The following is a 27,538-nucleotide window of genomic DNA, read 5'->3' as shown; positions in this document are numbered from 1 at the left end:
TAACAAGTGTAGGTTCTTATGCAGACACTTCAGTACAGATTAATTACCCCATAGCAGCATATGAGTAAATTGCTTCTGCTGCTATCAAAGCTTGGGGTTTTGTCCCAGGTAAACAGGACAGAGGAGAGGCCTTCATGAAAATAATACAAGGGCCAAATGAACCCTTTGCTGATTTTGTGGAATGCCTGCAGACAGCTGTCATATGAACGACTGGTGAAAATGCAGCAACAGAAATTTTGATAAGGCAACTTGCTAAAGAAAATACTAATGAGGTTTGTAGAAGAATTATACTAGGACTATGCAGGGATGCTCTTTTAGAGGAGATCATAAGACGCTGTGCCACAGTGGGCATACAGACTTCCCAAAAGCCCAACATGGGAAGACAGGATCCCTTTGGTAAGGGATTTCCAGAGAGACTTTGTCAATGCTTTCAATGTGGTAAAGTAAGGCATGTGAAAGCTCAATGTAGGCATAGAGATAGAATGAGAAAACAAGGTGGGTGAACAAGACCCCAAACCTCATGTCCAAAATGCAACAGAGGCTTCCATTGGACATCAGAATGTAGACTGATTCAGGGAAATAGGATGACGGGGCCCAGCCCCAGGGCTCAAAACAAAAAAATACTTGGGGCATGATGGCGGCCGATGCTACACCCAGAGAGTCTTTAGAAGTTCAGTACTCAGACATGACCAATCAGCCATCTGATGGGAGAAAGGGATTACACAATCAATCAGCCAGGAAGCAACTTGATGGGAGAAAGGGATTACAATTGGGAAGAACAGTTATATGCAGCTGGGACTACTGAGATACTCCCTAGAGAGGTGAAATTTGTTTCTCTCCAGCCTATGGATCCCTTGCCTCCAGGCACAGTAGGCTTGACCATTTCACCTCCTGACAGCACTTACAAAACAGTGTCCATCTACACACTAATGTGGGAAACTGGGGAATGTGTAGATAATATCCCAGTCACTAATACAGTTGTAGACAATGTGTGACTTATCAACCAGGAGAAGTAGTAGCATCAGGTTTACTGATATAGACTCCTAATAAGCAATCTGGTGATAGTTGCCCAGATTCTGATTCCAAGCACAGAATCCAGGAATATTCTGGCCTGCGGTAGTTAGAGCTGACCATCCTATGCTCATTATCTATATAAATGGCATACCATTAGAAGGATTGGTAGACACAGGTGCAGATCGTACAGTCATTAGAGGTGCCAACTGGCCCAGTCACTGGCCAAAGATTAAAGCAGACACCTACATGTCTGGCGTAGGAGGAGCAATAGCAGCTGAAGTTAGTGCTACCCCTCTGAGATGGACTTTTGAAGATGAAACAGGAGTTTTTATTCCTTTTATAGTTGGAAAAAATCCCCATGAATCTGTGGGTAAGAGACATTTTACAACAATTAGGATTACAAATGAGTAGCTCAGTTTTTTAGTCAGGGCTGCTGTTGAAGGCCTACCAACATACCCTAAGGTGCTTACAGTACAAAAACTTTCGTTAAGAACAGAGAAGCTAAACACCTTTAATGAATTTCAGAAATTGATAGGACATAGCCAATGAATGTGTCCAGTGTTAGGCTTGACTACCTATCAATTACAACCATTATATGACATTTTAAGGGGAGACAGTGCTTTAAACTCACCACACCAGCTTACAAAAGAAGCTGAAGAGATTTGAGAGAAGTTGAACTGGATTTATCCATTGTGGTTGAAAGAGTCACTCAAAAACCCTTGGAAATCAGTTTTTGCTACAAAAAAGGCACCCACAACAATTCTTCACCAAGGAGACAGTGTGATAGAGTGGGTGAACCTCCCAGTACAACCAGACCAAAGTCCTTACCCAGTGCTTGTAGCCAGAATTTTATTAAAGGCCAGTAAGCAAGCAGTACAATTATCTGGGATAAGATTTGACAAGATATACACCTTTTATACTAATGCACAAATTAATGTATGCTATGAAACCATTCCAGAGTGGCAATTGCTATTGGCCACAGCTCCAAATTTTACACATGGGTCTCCATTAAAGATAACCAGACTATTACATATTTGGCAATAGATTCTTGAAGAAAAGGTTTCTAAAGTTCCTCTTAAAGGACTGTCTTAACAGATGCATCTAAACATAATATTTGTGCTATATATTCTCATGACTTAACTATAAAGAGAGTCAGAACTCCTTTTCAGTCCACTCAGCAGAATAAATTGTATGCAATCATGCTAGCTCTTACTTATTATCCAGGAGATTTAAATATAATATCTGATTCGGCCTATTCAGTAGGTGTGGTACAAAGAATTGCCACAGCCCAAATAAAATTTGTAGCTTCTAATATATATCAGCTCTTTAAGGACCTCCAGGAGCAAGTGAGAAAACATCCAGGTAAGATTTTTATCTTGCATGTCCACTCTCATAGTGGACTTCCGGGTCCTATTTTTTGATGGTAATTCAAAAGTAGATAGCTTTCTAACCATGTTGGCCAATACTCCTTTCAGTTTCAACAAGTCCAAGAATCTCATTCTAAATATCATCAGACTGCTTGAGCTTTACATTTACAATTTGGAATAACAAGAGAGGAAGCTGGGAGCACAGTAAAAGCCTATAGGCTTGCATTCCTTTCCATGCTCCTACACTCCTTCCAGGGAAGAACCCTCGTGGTTTGAGACCCAATGAAATTTGACAAATGGATGTGACCCATTATAAATCTTTTGGTCATCTGTCTTTTATCCATGTTGTAGTAGACACCTTTTCAGGATTTACTTTTGCAATACCAGCAGCAAAAGAGACAGCCCGAGTGGTCACTGGATTCTTTATGCAAGCATTTGCAATCATGGATGTGCCACAAGCAATAAAAACAGATAATGGACCTGCATATACTTCTAAACATTTTGCACACTTTTGTGCACAGTATAAGATTTTACACAACACTAGCATACCCTTTAATCCTCAAGGATAGGCAATAGTAGAGAGGGGAAACAGAGACATTAAGATGCTCCTCCAAAAGGAAAAGAGAGGGAGAGCCACAGGTAATCCTAGAGAACTTCTAAATTTAACTCTTTATACTTTTAACTTCTTGATTTTTGACCTGTCCAGCAGAAAGGTTTTATAATCCACCGGAAGAGCAGCATCCAGTGCTCCACTATCTTTAGATAATCACCAGGTGATGTGGAGAGATCCAAAAAGTGGTGAATGGAAGGGATCAGATAGGTTAACTACTTGGGGGAGAGGGTTTGCTTGTATCTCTACAGATGGAGAAGGAATCAGATGGGTGCCAACAAGCCGTATTCATCTTGTCCATTGGAGAGAGATGGAGCAGACCCTCAAAACGAAGGAGAACCCAGGAAACATTGGATGGTTCCATCGCTCATTGTGCCCACCAATGAAAGAGCACGGCAGTTATGGTGATTGACTCATGGGTATCAAAAATTGTTGGACTTCAAAACCCTCGGGTATCGTTGGAATCCCTAAGACAAGAAAAGATTGTTGTAGGACTTGAAAACTCTCAGGAATCATTGGATTCCCTAACACATAAAAAGACTGTTGTAGGACTTCAAAAACTTTCAGGGATCATTGGATTCCCTGACACATCAAGTAATGGACAATAGATCAATTTTGGACTATCTCTTGGTTGCTGAAGGAAGTGTATGTGTGATTGTTATTTACATACCCTCCTTCTAGAATTTCTGGAAATCTTTTACACCACCATGCTGGTTTATATTGTTTGTTATATCACTACTAGCATGTACAATCATGTTTGTTACACCACATTGAGCCTGCACCAGCTGTGAGGAGAGTCATCATTGCTAGCCTGTGCTTTATTGCTATGTGCTTGTGTAATACCTCCCATGCTGATGGGTTTGTGTATACCTGTCTCTAGTAAGACCCTTCAGCCCAGAAACCTGCTAACAATATCTGGCTTGACTCCCTACTTCCCTTTGGTGTTTTTTATCTCTCTTCCTGAGAAGTCAAGGTGGGTGTGATCATCTCCTTTTTAGTGCTTTCATCTTCCTTCTTGAGAAGTCAGGGGGAGCATGATCACCTCCTTTTTGGGTTTCGCACCTCCCTGAGATATCAGGGATGGCATGACCACCTGTGTTCTAAAACAAAAGAAAGTGAGAGCTATAAAGGGCTGAAACTCTTAAAAGGTGTGCTTGAATCAGATAACTGAGCACTTAAGGCTAATTACCTATTAGACAATGACTCTATTAGCATATGTTTGGAAAAATGTCCCTTCTCATTGTTCAGTGCTGGCTCAATATTTGGTGTACACAGATAATCGTAGGCAAGGATTAGCGGGTGGGGTGAGACAAGCCAGACTCACTTGGTGGCAGGACAAGGAGGAGAAGTATGGAGCTTCTGGACTCCAGAATCAAGAAGAGATATTTGGCTAAACTTCTGGCAGTTTGCCTGCTTCTCCCCCTAAAGACCAACGACTTTTATTTATCCTGACTCAGGCTGATCTTGAGACCTCCAGGGAGCTAGCCCAGACTTTACAAAAAGGGACTAGCACTTCATGAAGTTAAACTTTTGGACCATCAAAACCATTTGGCATTAGTTAAAAAAAAAAAAAAAAAAAAAAAAAAAAAAAAAAAAAAAAAAAAAAAAACAAATCAGCACCTCATATCCATCAAACTGGTTAAGATAACAAAAAAGAAAAATGACATGTGCTGGGGACATATGGGAAAACAGGCATTTTACTATACCGTTGGTGGAGCTGTGAACTAGTCCAACCCTTCTGGAAAGCAATTTGGAACTATGCCCAAGAAGCTATTAAACTGTATAACCTTTGACCTTGTACTATCACTTCTAGGGTCATATTACAAGAAAGAGGAAAATGACTTATATGTACAAAATATTTATAGCAGTTCACTTTGTGTCAGGAAAGAAATGAAAACAAATTAGATAGCCATCAACTGGGGAATGGCTGAACAAATTGTGGCATATGAATGTGATGGAATAATATAATTTATAAGAAATGATAGGGGGTGAAATCAAGACAGAAACTTGACTGAGCTCTCCCAAATTCCCCTCCAAACATTAAAATAACTTCTAAAAAAACAATTCTGGAATTGCAGAACCAGAAGAAGGACAGACTGAAATAACTCTCTAGCCCAAAACAAATTTTAGAAAATTGGCAGGAAAGTTCTGTTTTTCTAGGATAGAGCACAGTCCACCACAGGCTGCCCCTGGAAAGCCAGCAGTAGCCTTTGGGGGTGACTGAATCAGAGGTGATTGGACAATTTGTCAGAAAGAGATTATAGGAGGTACTTTGCTGGTATTTGGAGGAGGACTCTGTTGCACTGCCCATACACAGATCTAAGTCAAACTCTCAGGGAGAGGAAGAACACTAATTCCCTAGAGCATATGGCTACAAAGAAGTAGAATTGCAGAGTAAAAAAGAATGCTTATGGTTCTCACAGACCACAGCATAGATCAGATTAGTAACCATAAACCTTTCATTTTGGAAGAACTAAAAACTTACATATCCCCAAGAACTAGTTCTAAAAGCTGAAGTACCAAAAAAACTGAAGATAGAAGACCAGTGCCTCTCCACTGTTGTAGCAGAGTTATAACTTTATAACTTTAACATAAAGATAAAAGTCAAGAAATAGGCTAGAAAATAAAAAAAAAATTTTTTTAAAAAGGATCCAGCCACAGAAAATCACTATACTTGGGAAGATCAAAACACAAACTCAGAAAAGGACAACAAAGTCAAAATAGCTACATTACCCTCTCAACTTCCCTCCCCTCCAAAGTGAATTGGTCTGAGGCTAAAAAAGAATTTCTAGTAGAGCTCAAAAAGTATTTTTCAAAATCTAATAAGACAGGTAAAAGGAAAATTGGAAAAAGAATTGAGAGCAATGAAAGAAAGCCATGAAAATGATTCAATAGCTTGGTTTAAAAGAGGCACAAAAAGAAAATAATGTTAAAAAAAAATCAGAATTTTTAAAATGGTAAAAGAGGCACAAACATCCTGAAAAAAAGCAGAATTGGCTAAATGGGGAAAAAATGTACAAAAATTCTCAAAAAAAAAAACCTGAAAATATGGAATGGGTCAAATGGAAAAGAAAGAAACAAAAGCTCACTAAAGAAAACAATTCTCTAAAAATTATAATTGGGAAAATGGAAATTAATGACTCAGATATCAACAAACAAAACAAAAACCTAAAAGAATGAAAAAATAGACAAAAATGTGAAAAATCTCAATGGAAAAATAACTAATCTGGACAATAAATTAAGGAGGGTAATTTAAGAATTATTTGAGTACCTGAAAGCTATGTTCGAAAAAAGAGCCTAGATACCTATCATCTTTCAAGAAATTATCAAGAAAAACTGCCTTGATTTTCTAAAATGAGAGAGTACAATAGAAACTGAAAAAAATCGACCTACTGAAACTTGATTCCCAAATAAAAACCCAGAGCAATATTACAGATTAAAAATTCTCAAAAAAAAAAAAAAAAAGTTCTCAGATCATAGAAAAAAATAATGCAAGCAAATCAGAAAGAAACAATTCAAATATTGTAGAGCCACAATCAGGACAATAACATGATTTAGTAGCTTCTATGTTAAAGGATCAGAAAGTTTGGACTGTGATATTCTGGAGGGCAAATAAACTGAGAGTACAACTAAGAATCACCTATTAGCTAAACTAACAATATTCCTTCAGGGGAAAAAATTAGATAATTAATGAAAAGGGAACTTTCAGGTATTCCAGATGAAGACCAGAGCTGAACAGAAAATTTGACTTTCAATACAAGACTCAAGAAAAGCATAAAAAGGTAAACAGGAAAAGGGAATCATAAGGACCACAATAAGGTTAAACTGTTTACATTCCTATTTGGGAAGATGGTACATGTAATTGAATTAATTCCTAAAAACTTTCTCATAGGGCAATTTGAAGGACACAAAAAGAAAGTATGAATGTGGATTAACTATAATGAGAAGATAACTAAAAAAAAATTTAAGGAGAAAGAGGGATGAAGGGGAGAAGAAGAAGTAGAATGGGGTGAATCACCTCACATTAAAAAAAAACCCAAAACTTTTACAGTAGAGATGAAAAGTAGGGGTGGCAAACAATGCTTTAACCTTACTCTCATCGGAATTGGCTAAAAGAGGAAGTAACATACACACTCAGTTGAGTAAAGAAATCTATTATATCCTACAAGGAAGTAGTATGAGAGGGGGAGAAGAAAAAGGTGTGGGACTGATCAAAGGGAAGGCAGATTGGAGAAGGTAGTGAGAAGAAGAAAAATGTTTTTGAGAATGGACAGGATGAAAAGAGAGAAAAAGATAAACAGAAAAATAAAGGTTGTTGTGCCAGTTTCCTTTGATAATTCTACCTCAGTTTCCCTAATTGTTCTACCTTAATTTCCCTGAATTGTTCTGCCTGGTTGCAACATCCCCCTTCCTAATCATCATGATGCAGATAAGGAGAAAGATCTTTTATCTTAGACATCATGACCCCAGACCTTCCCTACTTATCAGAATATCCAGTGTCTCCCCCAACCCTGTCAGAATCAGACTGATAATCCGTTCCCGTTCTCAGTGCTCTTGATTCCACCTCTGCCTCAGTCTACTCTGGTTGCTTGGAGCCACATGTGTATATATACTTCATGGGAAGCATACATTTACTGGATGCTGGATTCTTGGAGACAATAGTCTCATTCAGCTCTCAGATCAAATCATGGATTCATTTGGTCCCAGTAAATCTCTTCCTTTCAAATAAAATATTAAAATCTCTCTATTCTCTATCTTGCCTCAGTTTCTTCAGTATTACAAGGTGGAAGGAAGTACATAATAACTGAGAAAAAAAATTTATTGCAGATTTCTCTGATAAAGGCCTCATTTTTCAAATACATAAAAAATAGTCAAATTTATAAGAATACAAGTCATTTCAGATTAAGAAATAAAAGCTATCTAGTGATAAGAAAAATGTTTTAAATAACTTTTGATTAGAGAAATGCAAATTAAATAATCTGAGATGCAACCTCACACCTATCAGACTGGGTAATATGATAGAAAAGAAAAATAAAAAATGCTGGAGTATGTGGGAAAATTGGGACATTAACTAAAGCATTATTGATGGAGTTGTAAACTAATCCAACTATTCTAAAGAATAATTTGGAATTATGCCTAATGGCAATAAAACTGTGCATAGTTCTGATCCAGAAATACCACTATATTTTTTGGGGGAGAGGGAGCGATTAAAGTTGATTTTCTATTATTTTATTTGAGAAATAGATATTTTAACACATTTGTTGATATTAAAGGGGGAAAACACTGGAATTAAAAAACAAGAAGTCTTTGAATACCAAAAGATAGTGGGATTTTAGGTAGCTTTATACCAACATTAAATGGAAGCATCAATCTGAAGAGCTCTCTAGTTGGAGCTCAGATGCTAAGGTAATCTAAGAACATACAAATATAGACAGAGATACAGTATTTGATGATCAACCATGAAGAGTTTAGCTATTCTCAACAATACAATGATCCAAAACAATTGGTGAAGAATTTATGATGAAAAAATGTTTTCCACCTTAGAGAAAGGACCATGGTCCTTCTGACTTCAGGTCCAGTGCTCTATCCACTGTGCCATTTAGCTGCCCCACTTTAACATTGATTTTAAAAAAAAAATTCACATTCAGTCCCCATAGTCCTCTTTCTGGATGCAGATGGCTTTCTTCATCACAAGATCATTGGAACAGGTCTGAATCACCTCACTGTTGAAAAGAACCAAGTCCATCGCATAATCCTGCTGTTGCCATGTACAATGATTTCCTCATTCTGCTCACTTCACTTAGCATCAGTTCATGCAAGTCTCTCCAAGCCTTTCTGAAATCATTCTGCTGATCGCTTCTTCAAATCCAGAATACTTCCTAGCAATGTGATCCTGGGAAAGTCACTTAATCCCAATTGCCTCAGAGGAGAAAAAGTAAATTGTTTTTATATGAAATTAGAAAAATATATTTTTAAAATGATGAAGAAAAATCTGGGAAGATTTGTATGAATTGATGCAAAGTGAGCAGAACCAGGTGAATAATTTAAACATTAATAATAATAAAGATAATTAACTTTGAAAGACTTAGCAAATTTGATGAACAAAATGACCAACTACAATTCCAAAGGATTCATGGTACTATCCACCTCCAGATAGAAAATTAATAGTCTCAGAATGTAGCCTGAAGCATAATTTTTTTTCTCTTTCAAACATGTCTAATGTGGAAATTTGTTTTACATTACTTTGCATATTTGAGGATGTTTTGCTTTTCTTGCCTTCTTATGGTGGAGAACATGGAGGGACAGAATTTGGAACTAAAAAAAAATTAAGTCTCTACTTTAAAAAAATAACAAATAAAGTTATTTGTAAAAAGCCAATCAATTAAAAAAAACAATACTAGATAAACTGAACAAAATAGACAGGAAAGATTCAAAAATAATGTGATCAGGCAATTACAAAAGATAATATAGATAATTTGCATAATACTTGGAAAATTTTTTGTACAAAGTTAATCCATAAGACTAGATTTGTTTACATTTGAAGAAAATCTTTGTATCAAGCATTTCTGATAAGGGCTTAATATGATGCAGAATATCCAACATAACTAAGAAAAATATATGCCATATTGACAAGTAATCAAAAAAAAAAAAAAACACAAACTCTGAAACAAACTGCCTCAGGGTAAATGTACAGTTGAAAAACAAAACTTGAAGCAGGGATAGGAGTCCTTCTGTAACACTAAGCTCTGAAATAAGACCCCAGAACAGATGATTAATCTGTGTGAAGTGTAAACATGTCCTGAAACAGCCAGCTGTGAGTCCTGGTGCTAGCTGGGTTCAGAGATAGCCTCAGCCCAAACCAGTGAAACCCTGAAGACCTTGTGGATTTGAATCCAGAAAGACTGAGGGAACATCTACTGACAAGAAATGCTAAACCCACAGCTGTGCTATTGAGACTACACCAGATGAATACAGAAGCTGTGGGGCAGTGGGCATTTGGACTATGGAGTTCTTTATTTGGGGTTTCAGATCAGAGGGAACTGAATGAAGACCTGAAGCCAGAGGCACCATCCTCCCTACCCCAAGACTGGAGGTGATTTCACTTATTAAGTTTTTATTTTTAAAACATAAGCAGGCAAAAGAAAAAGAACCCAATCATAAGAGGCTATTATGAGAATAGGAAAGAATGGGGTTGTACAGATGAACAGGAATGAAATAAAGAGGGAGGGCAAAGGAGAAGATAAGTCAAGGATCGATCCTGGGGTGGGGGGGAGGTTAAGTAATAGCAAGGCAAGTTAACAGGAGGAAGAAGGCAAAGTAGAGGAGTTATCAAGGAGAGGAAATAAAGGATATATACAAACATAAAAACAAGATTAGGAGTAGAATTTATTAATAAAAAACAATAGATGTAGTAATCACTGATGTCAGACTGTCAAACGTTTAAAAAGATTCAATCAAGAGAGAAATCTACATTATATGTCAGCCATATTAGTATTGTTTTAGATGTATATGTATGTATGGTAAATATGTGTGTGTATGTGTATATCTATGTAGGTATATGCAACATATGTGTATATGCAAGTGTAGGTTAGGTATATGCATGTGTGTGTGAATGTATATACATAAATGTATCCATGTTTAACTGTAGCTAGCCTGGGGAAAGTGGAGGGAGGGGGAGAAAAAAATACGATAAAAAGTACACAGTAGAAAACAAAAGAAAACCTACAAGAAAGTAAGGATAGTTATGAATACAATGTCTTCTATTATTAACTATGCTTTCTTGCAACAGAAATTTATATATTTTGAATCCTCCCCAATATCTTACTGGGCACATAATGATGCATTTTTTTTTTCCTTTTTCTGTATTTTTCTATTTTTTTTTTCTTATTTTGCATTTAGGTTCTAAATAAAGAAAAAAAAAATCTTTACTAAATATTACAGAAGTCCAAGATCTAAACCCAGGTCTTTTGACTTTAAAGTATAGGGCTCTTTGAACTATACAGAACAACAAATTTAGATATACTATAACAAGGTCACAGGATAATGGAAAAAATGAAGATTATAAAAAGTGGTCATGAATTTGTGATAGTTATGTGTCCACAAAAACTAAAAACTAATTTTTACTATCGAGTCATGGTGTATGAATGCATGTGTATATATGTCACATAAATTATGTACATACGTGTGTATAAACACATGTGCACACATGTACTAAATATAATTATATTTATATGCATAATTGATAACATTTAACAATGAATTTTGCATTGCTAAATTAGTTACTACAATACTATAAATTACATTACTGGGCAAAAGTGAAAAGTTGGACCTTTAGAGAAAAAACAAACAGCATTTTTACTTTAACAGGAGTTACAGCAAATGCAAATCCTTTGAGAGGGAAAATTTCAGTAGATTTCAATAAATTGACATTGAATTGTAATTTGGAAAAACTTTACATCAACAAGTTACAAAGATGAGACAAAACTCAAAATGCTTAGGGGTGTACTGAGTTTCGATTGAGTAAATCTGAAATAATCTAGTTCCAAGAAGAAATTTTTTCTTGCATATGATCACAGGGATATTAGAACTTGGAATTTTTCCTTGAGGGGCCTTTGCTCTTTCAATGAGCACAATTAATTTTTTTAAAAAAAATATGGAAAGCATTGCCAATGGTTTCTATATATTAGTTCCCTAAATGAGAAAAAGGATGAGTTCATATTGACTCAAAATCTTAAATCATAAAGTTGAAATAATTGTTCATACATAAGTGTTTATATGCATGTGTGCATACATACATAGTATTTCCTAAAGGGGAAAGGGAAGAAAATAATTCAAACCAAGGTTTCTTAAAGAAGTTGTTTCTCAAGGAATTATCTTGTTTGGGGAAAAAAAAGTAAAAGTCTTTAAATAGTGTTCATTTAATGAACAGAAAACTTTCCCCCACTTTAAAATAAGCCTTAAACATTAGCAGGGTCATTTATCTGTTAGCAAAAATGAGATTTTATATTTTGTAACTTCCTGAGTGTTTTATAATCTTTAACGTTATATAAAAAATTATGTGGCTTATTATATAATCTTGAAATGTAATAATCAATTATCAATCAAAATTAGTATTTGTCGAACATCTATTTTATATACTACACAGGGCTAGATTTTAAAGAAATTACAAATTGGCAAAGAAATAAATTAGCATGTGGTTGTGTCCTTCAAAGCTTAAATGTAATTGAGGAAGTAATACAAATATAGGAAAAACTAATTCCCATTAATATTAGTTTCAGTTCAAATGCTCATTGTACGTAATCAAATCACTCCTACACTTTTATACGAAAGCCTTTTCTTTTCTTTTTCTCACCATTTATTTAATATTTTATTTTTCCCAGTTACATGTAAAACAATTTTTGACATTTGTTTTTAAGACTTTGAATTACAGATTCTTTCCCTTTCTTCCTCCTTCCACTGAGAAGTTATACAAAACATTTTCATAAAAATCATCTTGTGGAAGAAAAAAATATAGATTCCCCCCCCCCCAAAAAAAAATCTCAAGAAAAATAAAGTTAAAAAAAAAAGTTTGCTTCAATCTGTATTTAGACACAATTAATTTTTTTCTCTTGGGATGGACAAAATTTTTCATCATAAGCCCTTCAGAGAATAATCTTAGATCACTATATTGCTGAGAATAGCAAAGGCATCCACAGTTGATCATCCCACAACATTGCTATTACTTTGTACATAGTCATTTCACTTTGCACAAGCTCATGGAGGACTTTCTTGGTTTTTCTGAGAGCATTCTGCTTATAATTTCCCAGAGAATAATAGTATTCTATAATAATCAAACAGCACAATTTATCTAGCTATTCCCCAATTAATGGACATACTCTCAATTTCCAATTCTTTACCCTGAGAAAAGAGCTGCTATTAATATTTTCATACATCTAGGTTCTTTTCCTAAGGCCTTTTCTTGTAACTGTGATATCTTCAGCACTTCAATCAACATATTCCCTAACATAATTACATCTGAAATTGCAGCTTTTTCTTCTGAATTTTCAGGGAGATTCAGAATCATCATTAAGACATTGAGTCTTTCAATGTCCCCACTTTCAAAGAGTGGGGAAAAAGTATATGTTTACCAGATGAGTATTATTCTATCTATAATACTTCAAAGTCCAAGTCATAGAACTTAAAAAGAGACAGAACAAAAAAGCAGAACAAGAAATCAACATATTATTTTCAGGAGAAAAATCTTCCAAATAATTTTTCCAACAGACTTTCCTATATCTAATATTTATGAAGCACTTTTTTGGTGTAAGATATTATGCTATATTATAAATTGTACCTGTCCTCAATACATAGATAATTAAAGTACACATAAATAAGTGACATCAAACATTGAGATGAAAGAATCTTTCCTTCATTTCTTCTATAAAAACAGGAAAGAAGAGCTAATAGTACCTTCCAACTAATCAATTATTCACACTGTAATTCCCATCTGGCCTCAATAGAGAAAGCCATTCTCAATGTCATATTGTTAGTAAGCAATATGACAATATTTACACTTACACACACACAAACACATACACACACATGAGATTTCCTCAGATAGGCAAAATACATTACGTTGCTTTTAATATCTTTTTTCATGTTGAAAAAAAACTTTTTAAAAGTTCTGTCTCTTTTTTAAAATTTTTAATTAAATTGAGTCCTCATTTACTACATGGGCAAATCATTTTTCTTCTTTACCTAGGAAAGGAGGGGGGTGGATTAGGTAAGTCAAATTATTTTTAATACTAAAATTTGTTAGGAAATTCATAGTTGTCTTATTTCTAGGCTTCTACATCATACCAGAAAAGTCAAGAACAAAAACTTCCACATCCTTGAAAATCCTAAATAATCTGCAAGGAGAATACATAAGAGACTTTGCTAGCAAGTTCACTTACTTCAGTTATGCTTGGCAAGTGACATTTACTTATGAGTTACTAGTTTGTTCTTGCTCATTAAATAGGACTTTTGCTGCAGAACTCCGAGTTCAGGTAGACTAAGCAGGAAAAAAGACAAAATAGGAATATTTGTTCTTAAAAGTTCATGTAAATGTTCCATTTAATGGGCAAATAAAAAGGGGGGAAAAAGGAACATTCAAGCAGAGAAGATAAAAATATTTACATTATGATTTTAAGATTACATTGGAGATAAGCTCTCTCACAAGACCCATATTTTAGAAAGCCTTCTGAAAGATCAGTTACTCAAATAGCTCATGTGTCTTTCTCAGGAGTGAATATATGTCCATGGATTACATTAGTGTGTGTGTGTAATGAATACATATATAGGTATGTACTTTGGGATATAACTGCTTCACCTTATGATGAAGAAAACTGAGTAACTAAGTCTGTCATTTAATTATTACATGTTATCTCTGACTCTTACTAGTATTTCTCTCACCACCTCTGATCAGTCTTTCATTCTTTCTTCATAATGCTTCCTATATTATCCTGATTCTAGTCTTCTTTGCTTCCAATCCATTCTTGTGTATGTATCACTGAAAGGTTAATTTTTGCAGTCTTGATTTTATTAGGTCACTACTTTGATTAAAAACAAAAACAAAACTCAGTTAATACCCTTCCGTTTGTGTCAATTCAAAATATTTGGTTGGGCATTTCAGGCCCTCCCTCATTTCACCACAAACTATGTTTCCAAATTTATTTCCTAGTAGACCCCCACAAAAATTTTCTACTCCAGTTCAAAGTGATGTAACCATTATCTCCTAAATATGTCTTACTCCTTTATTCAGGTTTTCTCCTTAGCTGGAATGCCAGCAAATTTTGCTTGACCTCTGAAATCTACCTAGCCCAAGGCCCACCTCACCTCTCTCTCACTAGCTTCCTCACTTAGATGAGGTGTTTCTTATCATTTTGTAACAGCTCTCATATGGTTACGTTATATTGTTGTTTCTTTCTAGTATTAATTTTTCCCGTGTTTGTCTCTTTCCATGTCCTCCATAGTACCTACTACTAGGTAGTAATCTATGAAGTTTGTTTTATAAATATTTCTTACTAATTTATGACTAATTAAACATCCAGTTTCAATGTTATATAATAAACTGTTATTCATCCTTTGTTTTTGAAGAGGACCAATAACATTATGAGGTAACATCTTGATTCATTTGTGTATGGAATTTAAGTGAGAAGATTTGAACAAAGTGATCATTCTCACTCTCTTCCAGAGTCATCAAAGTTCACAAGACAAATGTCAAGACAACTAGTAATGGACCAGGGTGATCCTCAAAGTTTGACCAAGTTCTAAGTGCTCCTCAGCACCTTCTTCAGCCTTCTTCATGGCTACTGATAAAAATTGTTATTTATCTATTCCACTTGAGAAAGTCTTCACATGCTTGGGATATATTTCCCATGAAAACTAAGTTAATTATGTGTCAAAGCCAAAATCTGAATGCAAAAACTGCCACGTTCTATATTGTAACACACTAGAGGGGGACTTACTATACAGATAGAGATAACTTTATTCAGAGAAGGAGCAGTTACTTTGATGTGCTTAGAAGTATAGCCATGGAGAAGTGAAGCTCTGTGAGTTAGCTTCAGTACTATATACTATAGAGATAAGTTATTCCATAGGAAGAAAATGATTCGGTGTTAGATCTCTGTTGAAGTCCTAAATGAAGGCAGCCCAGTTTAAGTACAGAAAAGTGGCTATTAGAAGTGAAAAATACTAACAGCTGATAGCCTTGGGAAAACATAGGTCAAAAATTGGTACCAATTTAATGACTAGGGTCATTAATGAGAAAAGAGGGCAAAATAAAAGCAAAAGATCAATAGAAAATAATTCAAGGATGATACAAAGCCGACCAAAAATATTTCTCATACAGATGCAGATGACAGGTCAGGCCTGAAAGGCAGTTTTACATGAAAACTGCTATGACAGACAGCAGTTATAATAATATCTTCCACACAATTATACAAATAAACGTTAAATATCATATTATGTAAATGTTACATAAATAGTATTTTATATTTAATATTTTTATGTATTTATGTATATTATGTATTTATATTTTGTATTATTATGTTGTTATTATTATATTTTGTATTATTATTATGTATTTATATTTTTATATTCACAATAACCCTGAAAGACAGGTGTTAGAAATTAGCTATTAGTTCAAAAAAAAGACATAAATTAATTTGGCATGACTTGTTATTTGCAGAAGTTTTCTCTGACACTTTGTTATCACTAGATATTCACTTAAAAGCACTTTTATGCTTTAAAATGTTAAACCTTTATGTTCTAAATCACTACTGATTATAGAAATGCAAATTAAGACAACTCTTGAGATAACCACTACATACCTCTCAGATTAGCTAAGATGTCAGGAAAAGATAATGACAAATGTTGGAAGGAATGTGCGAAAACTGGGACACTAATACATTGTTAGAGAAGTTGTGAACTGATCCAACCATTCTGGAGAGCAGTTTAGAACTATGCTCAAAGGGCTATAAAATGGTGTATACCCTTTGATTCAGCAGTGTAATGGGTCTGTATCCCAAAGAGATCGCAAAAAAGGGGAAAAGACCCACATGTGCAAAAATATTTATAGTAGTCCCCTTTTTTTTAGTAGAAAGTAACTGGAAACTGAGTGGATGCCCATCAGTTGGGGAATGGCTGAATAATAAGTTATGGTTTATGAATGTAATGGAACATTATTGTTCTGTAAGAAATGATCAGCAGAATAATTTCAGAAAGGCTTGGAGAGACTTACATGAACTGATGCTAAGTGAAGTGAGCAGAATCAGGAAATCATTGTATATGGCAACAACAGGATTATGTGATAGACTTGGCTCTTTTCTTTTTTTTTCTTTTTTTATTTATTTAATAGCCTTTTATTTACAGGTTATATGTATGGGTAACTTTACAGCATTAACAATTGCCAAACCTCTTGTTCCAATTTTTCACCTCTTACCCCCCCACCCCCTCCCCTAGATGGCAGGATGACCAGTAGATGTTAAATATATTAAAATATAAATTAGATACACAATAAGTATACATGACCAAAACGTTATTTTGCTGTACAAAAAGAATCAGACTCTGAAATATTGTACAATTAGCTTGTGAAGGAAATCAAAAATGCAGGTGTGCATAAATATAGGGATTGGGAATTCAATGTAATGGTTTTTAGTCATCTCCCAGAGTTCTTTTTCTGGGTATAGCTAGTTCAGTTCATTACTGCTCCATTAGAAATGATTTGGTTGATCTCGTTGCTGAGGATGGCCAGGTCCATCAGAACTGGTCATCATATAGTATTGTTGTTGAAGTATATAATGATCTCCTGGTCCTGCTCATTTCACTCAGCATCAGTTCGTGTAAGTCTCTCCAGGCCTTTCTGAAATCATCCTGTTGGTCATTTCTTACAGAACAGTAATATTCCATAATTTTCATATACCACAATTTATTCAGCCATTCTCCAACTGATGGACATCCATTCAGTTTCCAGTTTCTAGCCACTACAAAAAGGGCTGCCACAAACATTCGTGCACATACAGGTCCCTTTCCCTTCTTTATAATCTCTTTGGGATATAATCCCAGTAGTAACACTGCTGGATCAAAGGGTATGCACAGTTTGATAACTTTTTGAGCATAGTTCCAAACTACTCTCCAAAATGGTTGGATTCGTTCACAACTCCACCAACAATGCATCAATGTCCCAGTTTTCCCACATCCCCTCCAACAATCATCATTATTTTTTCCTGTCATCTTAGCCAATCTGACAGGTGTGTAGTGGTATCTTAGAGTTGTCTTTAATTTGCATTTCTCTGATTAATAATGACTTGGAGCATCTTTTCATATGACTAGAAATAGTTTCAATTTCTTCATCTGAGAATTGTCTGTTCATATCCTTTGACCATTTTTCAACTGGAGAATGGTTTGATTTTTTATAAATTAGAGTTAATTCTCTATATATTTTGGAAATAAGGCCTTTATCAGAACCTTTGACTGTAAAAATATTTTCCCCGTTTATTGCTTCCCTTCTAATCTTGTCTGCATTAGTTTTGTTTGTACAAAAACTTTTCAGTTTGGTATAGTCGAAATTTTCTATTTTGTGATCAGTAATGATCTCTAGTTCTTCTTTGGTCATAAATTCCTTCCCCTTCCACAGGTCTGAGAGGTAAACTATCCTGTGCTCCTCTAATTTATTAATAATTTCATTCTTTATGCCTAGGTCATGAACCCATTTTGACCATATCTTGGTGTACAGTATTAAGTGTGGATCATTGCCTAGTTTCTGCCATATTAGTTTCCAATTTTCCCAGCAATTTTTGTCAAACAGTAAGTTCTTATCCCAAAAGCTGGGGTCTTTGGGTTTGTCAAAGACTAGGTTGCTATAATTGTTGACTGTTTGGACTTGGCTCTTTTCAACAATGAGGAGATTCAGACCTGTTCCAATGATCTTGTGATGAAGAAAGCCATATGTATCCAGAAAGAGGACTATGGGGACTGAATGTGGATCACAACCTGGTATTTTCACCTTTTTTTGTTATGGTTTACTTGCTTTTTTTTTTCTTTCTCATTTTCTCCCCTTTTTGATCTGATTTTTCTTGTTGTAGCATAATAAATGTGGAAATGTATTTATAAGAATTGCATATGTCTAGCTTATACTGGATTACTTGCTGTCTAGGAGAAGGAGGTAAGGGGAGAGGGAGAAAATTTTGGAACAAAAGGGGAGTGAATGTTGGAAACCATGTTTCCATTTATTTTGAAAATCAAAAGTTATTATTAAAAAATAAAAATTCATGGACACATCATTTAACCTTTTAAAACTCCTGAGCTCCTGTATTCAAAGAAATTATAAAACAGTTGCTCATCTACATTGTTAAAGGGAATTTTTTCTCCTGGTTTCATATATAATATCACATCCAGACCTTACCCTGACTTCCCTTTTTCCTTCCCCTAAAATATACAAGCAGTATTCCAGAGGTTGGGGATATGAAAAGAGAATAGACTCTGCCTCAAGGAGAATTATCTATGGGATCTTGTGTGGTTCCTTTTGTATTTCTAAGCCTCATTTGTAAAAATTAGGGTATCTGGACTAGTGTAACATCTAAGGAGGCCTTTGTACTGTTGTCAGAGACTCTGAATTCCAATTCTACCTTTTGTCAATTAATATCTGTACCACCTTAGGCAAATCACTTAGGTCTCCATTTGGAGTTTAAATTGGATGGCCTCTATATCCCTTGGAACGCTAATAGTCCCTTGGAACTCTAGATCTGATACACATTTAAATCGCAGCCTTAACCAACAAGTTCTTGCTGTAAAATGGAGTAAATAACATTTGCAATTCCTACTTCATAAGGCTGTTCTGAGGAAAATGTCCTGTAAAGCTTAAATTTCTGTACAAATATTGTAATAGATTGTAAAACTCTTTAGAACAGGGTGTGAGTTTGTTGTTTTCCTTTGTATACTCAGAAAATAGTGCAGTATTTAGTAGATGCTGGGTAGTTAATAAATGGTTATCATATTTTAAAAATAAAATACAATTCTAAACTTTTAAAATTCACATTTTAAACCTAAGAACTTTATCAGGAATTGAAAATTTAGAATTTTGACTCCACAGTTTTTTTCCCTTTCTTTCTAGCTCTTTAGTACTTTTCCAATTCCCCACAATCCCTCAAAAATCACTAAAAGTGGCTCAGCAATCACACTCAGTGGTTTTTCTTTCTTTCTTGCAAAGCAATTGGAATTAAGTGATTTGCCCAGAATCACACAGAGCAAGTAAGTGTTAAGTATCTGAGGCCAAATTCGAACTCAGATCCTCCTGACTTCAGGGTCAGTCTTCTATCCACTGTACTATCTAGGTGCCCCTAAGCAATCACATTTATAAGTTGGAGTCCTCATGCACGGCATGGTTGCTCCCTAGATCTATCTTTTACATGAATTCTTAATTATCCATTTTTTCCACATTTCATCCTGAGTTTCAGCATGTTCCTTTCATCTTGCTCTTTGCTCTCTTAAAGGTATTAAAAAGCAAAACATCCTATTTTGTATAATTAGCTTTTCTTGCCAACTTCTATTTATTCTAAAGCTTAACATTTCTCACATTCTGCTTATAGGACTATGCCATGTTTTTACATTTGTTTTTTGTTACTTGTATTTGTTTCTATACTGTGTACTGTTAAAAACAAACAAACAAAAAAGGCTGGTAGACCAAATGAAATAATATGTGTAAGTCTAATAGCAAAACTTATTGAATTAAAAAACAAATGTTAGCCCTTTTTTCATCATTATTATTATTGCATCCATCTTAAATCATTTTTAAAAGGTCCTCATTTTTCTCCTTATTGGAACTGTTTCTCTTTGCATCTTAAAAATTGCATCTTGGGGGGAGGAGCCAAGATGGCAAAGAGAAGCCATTAAGTTGCCTGACCTCTCCTCAGTTTCCCAAAGAAGCAATACCCCTATCAAGCCCCTAAATAGATTCTGGAAGGAAAGAACCAATAAAAATTTGGAGTGAAACAATTTTCCAGCTCAAGATATTAGAAGGCTTTAGGAAAGATCCATCTCACTTGGGCAAAAGGGGAAGATGGCCCAGCACCATAGCAGAGTAAAGAATCTACTGGGAGGCTCTTGGCTAAAGCACAGACCAACAGTAGAGGCTCTTCTGACTTGGCTCAGCAGATCAGTGACTCAGGGGGGCCAAATGTGAGATCTCCAAACCAAATGAAAAAGGCAGATTTCAAGCCCCTGAATAGAACTAGCCAACACAGCACAATGAGAAATCTGGCAACAGCACTGGTCCCAATATGGAAAGTCAGTGAGAGGCCCCTAGCCCTCTACAAAATAAAGCTTGGGGACAGTCTCCTCTGTGCACCAGGAGTAAAGCTTCAACTTATATTGAAGAAGGAAGGAAGAACACAAACAAAAGAAGGAAGATCAGAACACAAACTCAGAAGACAGTAATGGCAAACTGCTTATTTGTGAAGCTTCAACAGGGAATAGGAATTGGTTTATGTAGAGGGCCACAGATAGTGGGGGCTATTCTGGGTGAGGTATAAAAACCCCAAAACTCTTCAGCCCAGAGGGAACCTGTTGACAATGTCTGGTTCAGCTCCCCATCTCCCCTAAGGGTTCTTGGCTTTCCTGAGAAGTCGGGGCAGTGACAACCTGTGTTGTAATTGAAGCAGAGTGATACCAAGTGACAAAGAGTCATCTACATACAACAAGTTGTTTATGTGGTCTACATGCTCAGTTGTGCAGAGTTGCTTTGGTTATATATGGGTATTAGGCTATATAAGGGTGAGAGAATTTGGAATATACAGATTCCATGTTTTAAGTATCTATGTGAGTCTTGCCTTATCACTCCTCCACTAAGACCAAGCATTCAGGCTGGTACCAAGGTCCTACAGAGAGTCCAACAAAACAAGTCTCAGTTCAAAAACTTCTCATGGAAGAATTCAAAAAACATTTTTAAAATAAAGTAAGACAGGTAAAAGAAAAAAATGGAAGAAAAATGAGAGCTATGCAAGAGAATCATGAAAAAAAGTCAACAGCCTGGAAAAACAAGCACAAAAATTAATTAATTAAAAAAAAAAAACAACTTCTTAAAAAATAGAATTGGTGAAATAAAAACAAAAAAACAATGAACAAAACAAATTCTTTAAAAATAGAACTGGTCAAATGGAAAAGGAGGTAAAAAGGACAATCAAAGAAAATAATTCATTAAAAATTAGAATTAGACAAATGGAAGTGAATGACTCAATGAAATACCAAAAATCAGTCAAATAAAATTTTTTAAAAATGAAATAAAACAGAATAAAATGTAAAATAGCTCACTGGAAAAACAACTGATATGGAAAATAGATCCAGGAGAGAGATTTTAAGATTTATTGGAATACCTGAAAGCTATGACCAAAAAAAAGATCTTGGACAACTTTTTTCAGGAAATCATCAAGGAAAATTGCCCTGATATCCTTAGAATCAGAGGATGAACTAGTCCTTGAAAGAATCTTCCTGGAAGAATACCTTCAAAAATATAGCTTGCCCAGATTAACATTGGAAGAAGTAAATAGACTAAACAGTCGCATTTTAGAAAAAGAAATAGAACAAGCTATTAACCAACTCCCTAAGAAAAAATCCCCAGGACCAGATGGATTTACATGTGAATTCTACCAAACATTTAAAGAACAATGAACTCCAATGCTATAAACTATTTGAAAAAATAGGGATTGAAGGAGTCCTACTAAATTCCTTTTATGATACAGACATGGCACTGATACCCAAATCAGGTAGGTTGAAAACAGAGAAAGAAAATTATAGACCAATCTCCCTAATGAATATTGATGCTAAAATCTTAAATATTAGCAAAAAGAATACAGAAAATCATCCCCAGGATAATAATACACTATGACCAAGTAGGATTTATACCAGGAATGCAGGGCTGGTTCAATATTAGGAAAACTATTAGCATAATTGACTATATCAATAACCAAATTAACAAAAACCATAATATGATTATCTCAATAGATGCAGAAAAAGCATTTGATAAAATCCAACATCCATTCCTATTAAAAACACTTGAGAATATAGGAATAAATGAACTTTTCCTTAAAATAGTCAGGAGCATCTATTTAAAATTAAAAGCATGAGCAAGCATCATATATAATGGGGAAAAACTGGAACCTTTCCCAGTAAGATCAGGAGTGAAACAAGGTTGCCCATTATCACCATTATTACTCAATATTGTATTAGAAATGCTAGCCTCAGCAATAAAGTCGAGAAAGAGATGAAAGGAATTAGAGTAGGTAAAGAGGAAACCAAACTATCACTCTTTGCAGATGATATGATGGTATACTTAAAGAACCTCAGAAATTCTACTAAAAAGCTATTAGAAATAATTCATAACTTTAGCAAAGTTGCAGGATACAAAATAAAATCCCCATAAATCCTCAGATTTTTATACATCACCAACAAAATCCAACAGCAAGAGATACAAAGAGAAATTCCATTCAAAATAATTGTCGATAGCATAAAATATTTGGGAATCTATCTACCAAAGGAAAGTCAGGAATTTTATGAGCAACCTTACAAAAAAATTTCCAAACAAATAAAGTCAGATTTAAATAATTGGAAAAATATTAAGTGCTCTTGGATAGGCCAAGCGAATATAATGAAGAAGAAAATCTTTTTGTCCCTAATCTATTTATTTAGTGCTATATCAATCAGACTCCCAAGAAAATATTTTAATGATCTAGAAAAAATAAAAACAAAATTCATATGGAAGAACAAAAGGTCGAGAATCTCAAGGGAATTAATGAATGAAGGTGGCCTAGCTGTACCTGATCTACAATTACATTATAAAGCAGCAGTCACCAAAACCATTTGGTATTGGCTAAGAAATAGATTAGCTGATCAGTGGAATAGGTTAGGTTCACAAGACAAAATAGTCAATCATAGCAATCTACTGTTTGACAAACCCAAAGATCCCAACTTTTGGGATAAGAATTCATTATTTGACAAAAACTGCTGGGAAAACTGGAAATTAGTATGGCAAAAATTAGGCATGGACCCACACTTAACACTGTATACCCAGATTAGATCAAAATGGGTTCATGATTTAGGCATAAAGAATGAGATTATAAATAAATTAGAGGAACATAGGATAGTTTACCTCTCAGACTTGTGGAGGAGGAATAAATTTGTGACCAAAGATGAATTAGAGACCATTATTGATCACAAAATAGAAAATTTTGATTATATCAAATTAAAAAGCCTTTGTACAAACAAAACTAATGCAAACAAGATTAGAAGGGAAGCAACAAACTGGCAAAACATTTTCACAGTTAAAGATTCGGATAAAGGCCTCATTTCCAAAATATATAGAGAATTGGCTCTAATTTATAAGAAATCAAGCCATTCTCCAATTGATAAATGGTCAAAGGATATGAACAGACAATTTTCAGATGATGAAATTGAAACTATTTCCACTCATTATGAAAGTGTTCCAAATCACTATTGATCAGAGAAATGCAAATTAAGACAACTCTGAGATACCACTACACACCTTTCAGATTGGCTAAGATGACAGGAAAATATAATGCTGAATGTTGGAGGGGATGTGGGAAAACTGGGACACTAATGCATTGTTGGTGTAGTTGTGAATGAACCCAACCATTCTGGAGAGCAATATGGAATTTTGCCCCAAAACTTAACAAACTGTGCATACCCTTTGATCCAGCAGTGCTACTACTGGGCTTATACCCCAAAGAGATATTAAAGAAGGGAAAGGGACTTGTATGTGCCAAAATGTGGCAGCCCTGTTTGTAGTGGCTAGAAACTGGAAAATGAATGGATGCCCATCAATTGGAGAATGGTTGAACAAATTGTGGTATATGAATATTATGGAATATTATTGTTCTGTAAGAAAAGACCAGCAGGATGAATACAGAGAGGCTTGGAGAGACTTACATGACCTGATGCTAAGTGAAATGAGCAGAACCAGATCATTACATACATCAACAACGATACTGTATGAGGATGTATTTTGATGGAAGTGGATTTCTTCAACAAAGAGAAAATCTAACTCAGTTTCAATTGATCAATGATGGACAGAAGCAGCTACACCCAAAGAAAGAACACTGGGAAGTCAATGTAAACTGTTTGCATTTTTGTTTTTGTTCCTGGGTTATTTTTACCTTCTGAATCCAATTCTTCCTGTACAACAAGAGAACTGTTCGGTTCTGCATACATATATTGTATCAATTGTGACCTATTTAACATGTATATGACTGCTGGCCATCTGGGGGAGGGGGTGGGGGGAAGGAGGGAAAAATCGGAACAGAAGTGAATGCAAAGGATAATGTTGTAAAAAGTTACCCAGGCATGGGTTCTGTCAATAAAAAGTTATAGTTATAAATAAATAAATAAAAATCTAAATTTAAAAAAAAAAAAGAATCTTCCAATTACCTCCTGAAAGATCAGATCCCAAAATAAAAACTCCAAGGAATATTACAGCTGATTTCCAAAATTACCAGGTTAAGCTGAAAATACCAGAAGCAACCAGAAAGAAACAATTCTAATATTAAGAAGCCCCAGAGAGGATTAATTGGGACCTAGCAATTTCCATATTAAAGGATCAGAGGGCCTGGACTTGTAGCTCGGAATACAGCCAAGCAAAGTTGAGCATTATCTTTCAGGGGAAAAGATGGACATTATAAATGAAATAGGGAATTTTCAAATCATTTCTGATGAAAAGACCAGAACTGAACAGAAAATCTTATCTTCAAATATAACTCTCAAGAGAAGCAGAAAAATGTAAACAGAAAAGAAAAAAAAAACTAGTTGTTTAAAGGTTAAACTGTTGACATCACTTGCAACTATTGAATTGTATCTTTTTTAAGGCATTTAGAAGGGCAATTAGAGTTTGCAGATATAAATTGAATTTGATGTGATGATATAAAAAACAAAGTGACGGATAGGAAAAGGTTTGTACTGGGAGAAGAAGAAAGGAGACCTGTAAAATGGGGTAAATTACATCATGTGCAGAGGCATATAACACCAATCACCGTAAAAGGGAAGGAGGAAAAAGGGATGAGCATTGTTTGAACTTTAATCTCATCAGATTTAGCTCAAAAGCAAAATAATATACACAATCTCATTGGGTATAGAAATTTATCCTACAGGAAAACAGGAAGAGAAGGGGTAAATGAAAACGAAAAGGAGAGATTGATAGAAAGGAGGGCAGGTTGAAGGAGAGGGAATCAGAAGCAAACACTGGTGAGGAGGAAAATGGTAAAATGAGACAAAAAAGTATAAAAAGAGAAAAATAGGATGGAGGGAAATACAGTTAGGAATCATGTGAATGGAATGAACTCTCCCATAAAAGAGAAATGGATGAGGATATCATGAGGATAAGCTAGGAGCATTCCCAATAAGATCAGGGAGTGAAAAAAAGCTGCACATTACTACCACTATTAAATATTGCACTAGAAATGTTAGCTTTAGCAATAAAAAAAGAAAAAGAAATTGAAGGAATTAGAACAAAAGGTCAAGAATATCAAGGGAATTAATGAAAAAAAAACCACAAAGGATTATTTTGTCTGTATTGTCTTGCTAATCTTTTATCAGCTAAATAATCATTAGGATAAAAAATAATTATATGATTTATATTAAAAACTTAGTCCCCAGATTAAAAACAAAAGACAATACACAAAGTTCTGAAATAGTCCCTGGGAAGTTCCTATGTCAGTTAACCTTAGAAGTGTAATTAGATCATCAGAAAGTGTGTTATCTTAAGTATGTGATCATAATAATTATATGTCCATATTAACATTTATAGTGAATTAATAAAGTCAGAAAGTCCTATAGAGAGCTAATTGAAACATTATGAAAAGCACAGTTAGGCTGTCACAAAGTTAGGACATAGTGACCTGCAAAATGCAATCAGATTCTAGAGTACTTTCTTTTTGTTTGTTTTTTTGGCGTGGAGAGGCTTGATTTCATTCATAAACCATTTAATTCACATAATTTCTGTGCGTATTTTGGTCAATCAAGTATTTTGTATAATCAGTAGTTATTTTAAGTTGAATTTTTCTATCTTTTCCTGTTAGGCTTTATTGTTAACATAAACAATAATGATTTGTGTGAATTTCATTTATAACCTTCAATTTTGCTAAATTTATTATTGCTCATTCAATTGCTTTATTCTTTCTGTCTCATTACTATAGCTAGCATTTCTTTATATACTATTAAAGATACATAGCTTAACATAAAATGACATGCACACTAAGTAGTAATGGTGATAATAGGAATTCTTGCTTTGTCCTCTTTTTATGGGAAAGATTTTAACTTTTCTCCATTACGTTTTATATTGCTATTAATATATTTTTAAAAGTTCACTTATTCATATTCTTCTTAACGTTGTTGTTGTGTATTTGGGTGTTAAAATTTTTGTCAAAATTCTTTGCAGCAACTATTGATATAAAATTGTCTTTACTATATATGTTATTAATATGATTTTACATATATAGTCTTGCACTGAATCAAATCTTAATTATTAATATAAATTCAACTTGGGCATAGTATATAATCTTTACAATACCCTGCTGAAGACTATTTTGTTTAACATTTTACATTAATGTTCATTAATGACACTGATCTATAGTTTTCTTCATATGGTTTATTTTTCCGTGGGTTAGGTGTAAAGAACATATCTGATTCATAAAGAGATTGGAAGTTTCCCATACTTATAAAAAGATAATGTTATATTAGAAATATTTTTTAAATTAATAACAGAATTCACTTGTAAATTTGTTTGTTGCATATTCAACCTTTTGTGATACTGAGTTACTTAAATAATCTATTCTCTCTTTGTTAATCTGAGCATTTTATGTTTTTGAAAGTATTCATCCAGTTCTCAAAGGTTTCAGTTTTCTGATCTCATTTCCTATTTTTCTTTATGTTTGCTATTAAAAAATTTGGTATTCTTGTCTTTTTAAGAATCAGATTAGCTACTTAACAAGTTTACATACAGATGATAGATATATACACATAAAAG

General features: G+C 34.4%; 1 protein-coding gene and 1 long non-coding RNA gene across 4 annotated transcripts in view; one reads left to right on the top strand and one right to left on the bottom strand.

Annotated features, from left to right (window-relative positions):
* STX8 (syntaxin 8) overlaps nucleotides 1-27,538 on the bottom strand; it is a 270,898-nt gene that overhangs the window by 2,157 nt on the left and 241,203 nt on the right. The window contains exon 8 of one of the 3 annotated variants that reach the window (XR_004233765.1): nucleotides 13,926-14,023. The exons of 1 other annotated variant lie outside the window; for it this stretch is intronic. Coding sequence is in view for 1 of the 2 variants with exons in the window: in XM_031965510.1 (XP_031821370.1) it covers nucleotides 4,066-4,091 (26 nt within the window). In the remaining variant the exon portion in view is untranslated. Of the gene's footprint in view, nucleotides 1-3,980; nucleotides 4,092-13,925; nucleotides 14,024-27,538 lie in introns of those variants that run through there. One more of the 3 variants, XM_031965510.1, reaches the window with a different exon arrangement.
* Nucleotides 9,976-27,538, top strand: part of LOC116423241 — an 87,772-nt gene continuing 70,209 nt past the window's right edge. Inside the window, exon 1 of the long non-coding RNA XR_004233766.1 lies at nucleotides 9,976-10,084. This is a non-coding gene — a long non-coding RNA (uncharacterized LOC116423241). The remainder of the gene's footprint in view (nucleotides 10,085-27,538) is intronic.

The sequence above is a fragment of the Sarcophilus harrisii genome, chromosome 4 (genome assembly GCF_902635505.1).
Source record: "Sarcophilus harrisii chromosome 4, mSarHar1.11, whole genome shotgun sequence".
NCBI lineage: Eukaryota > Metazoa > Chordata > Mammalia > Dasyuromorphia > Dasyuridae > Sarcophilus > Sarcophilus harrisii.
This window is presented reverse-complemented; position numbering and strand designations above follow the sequence as displayed.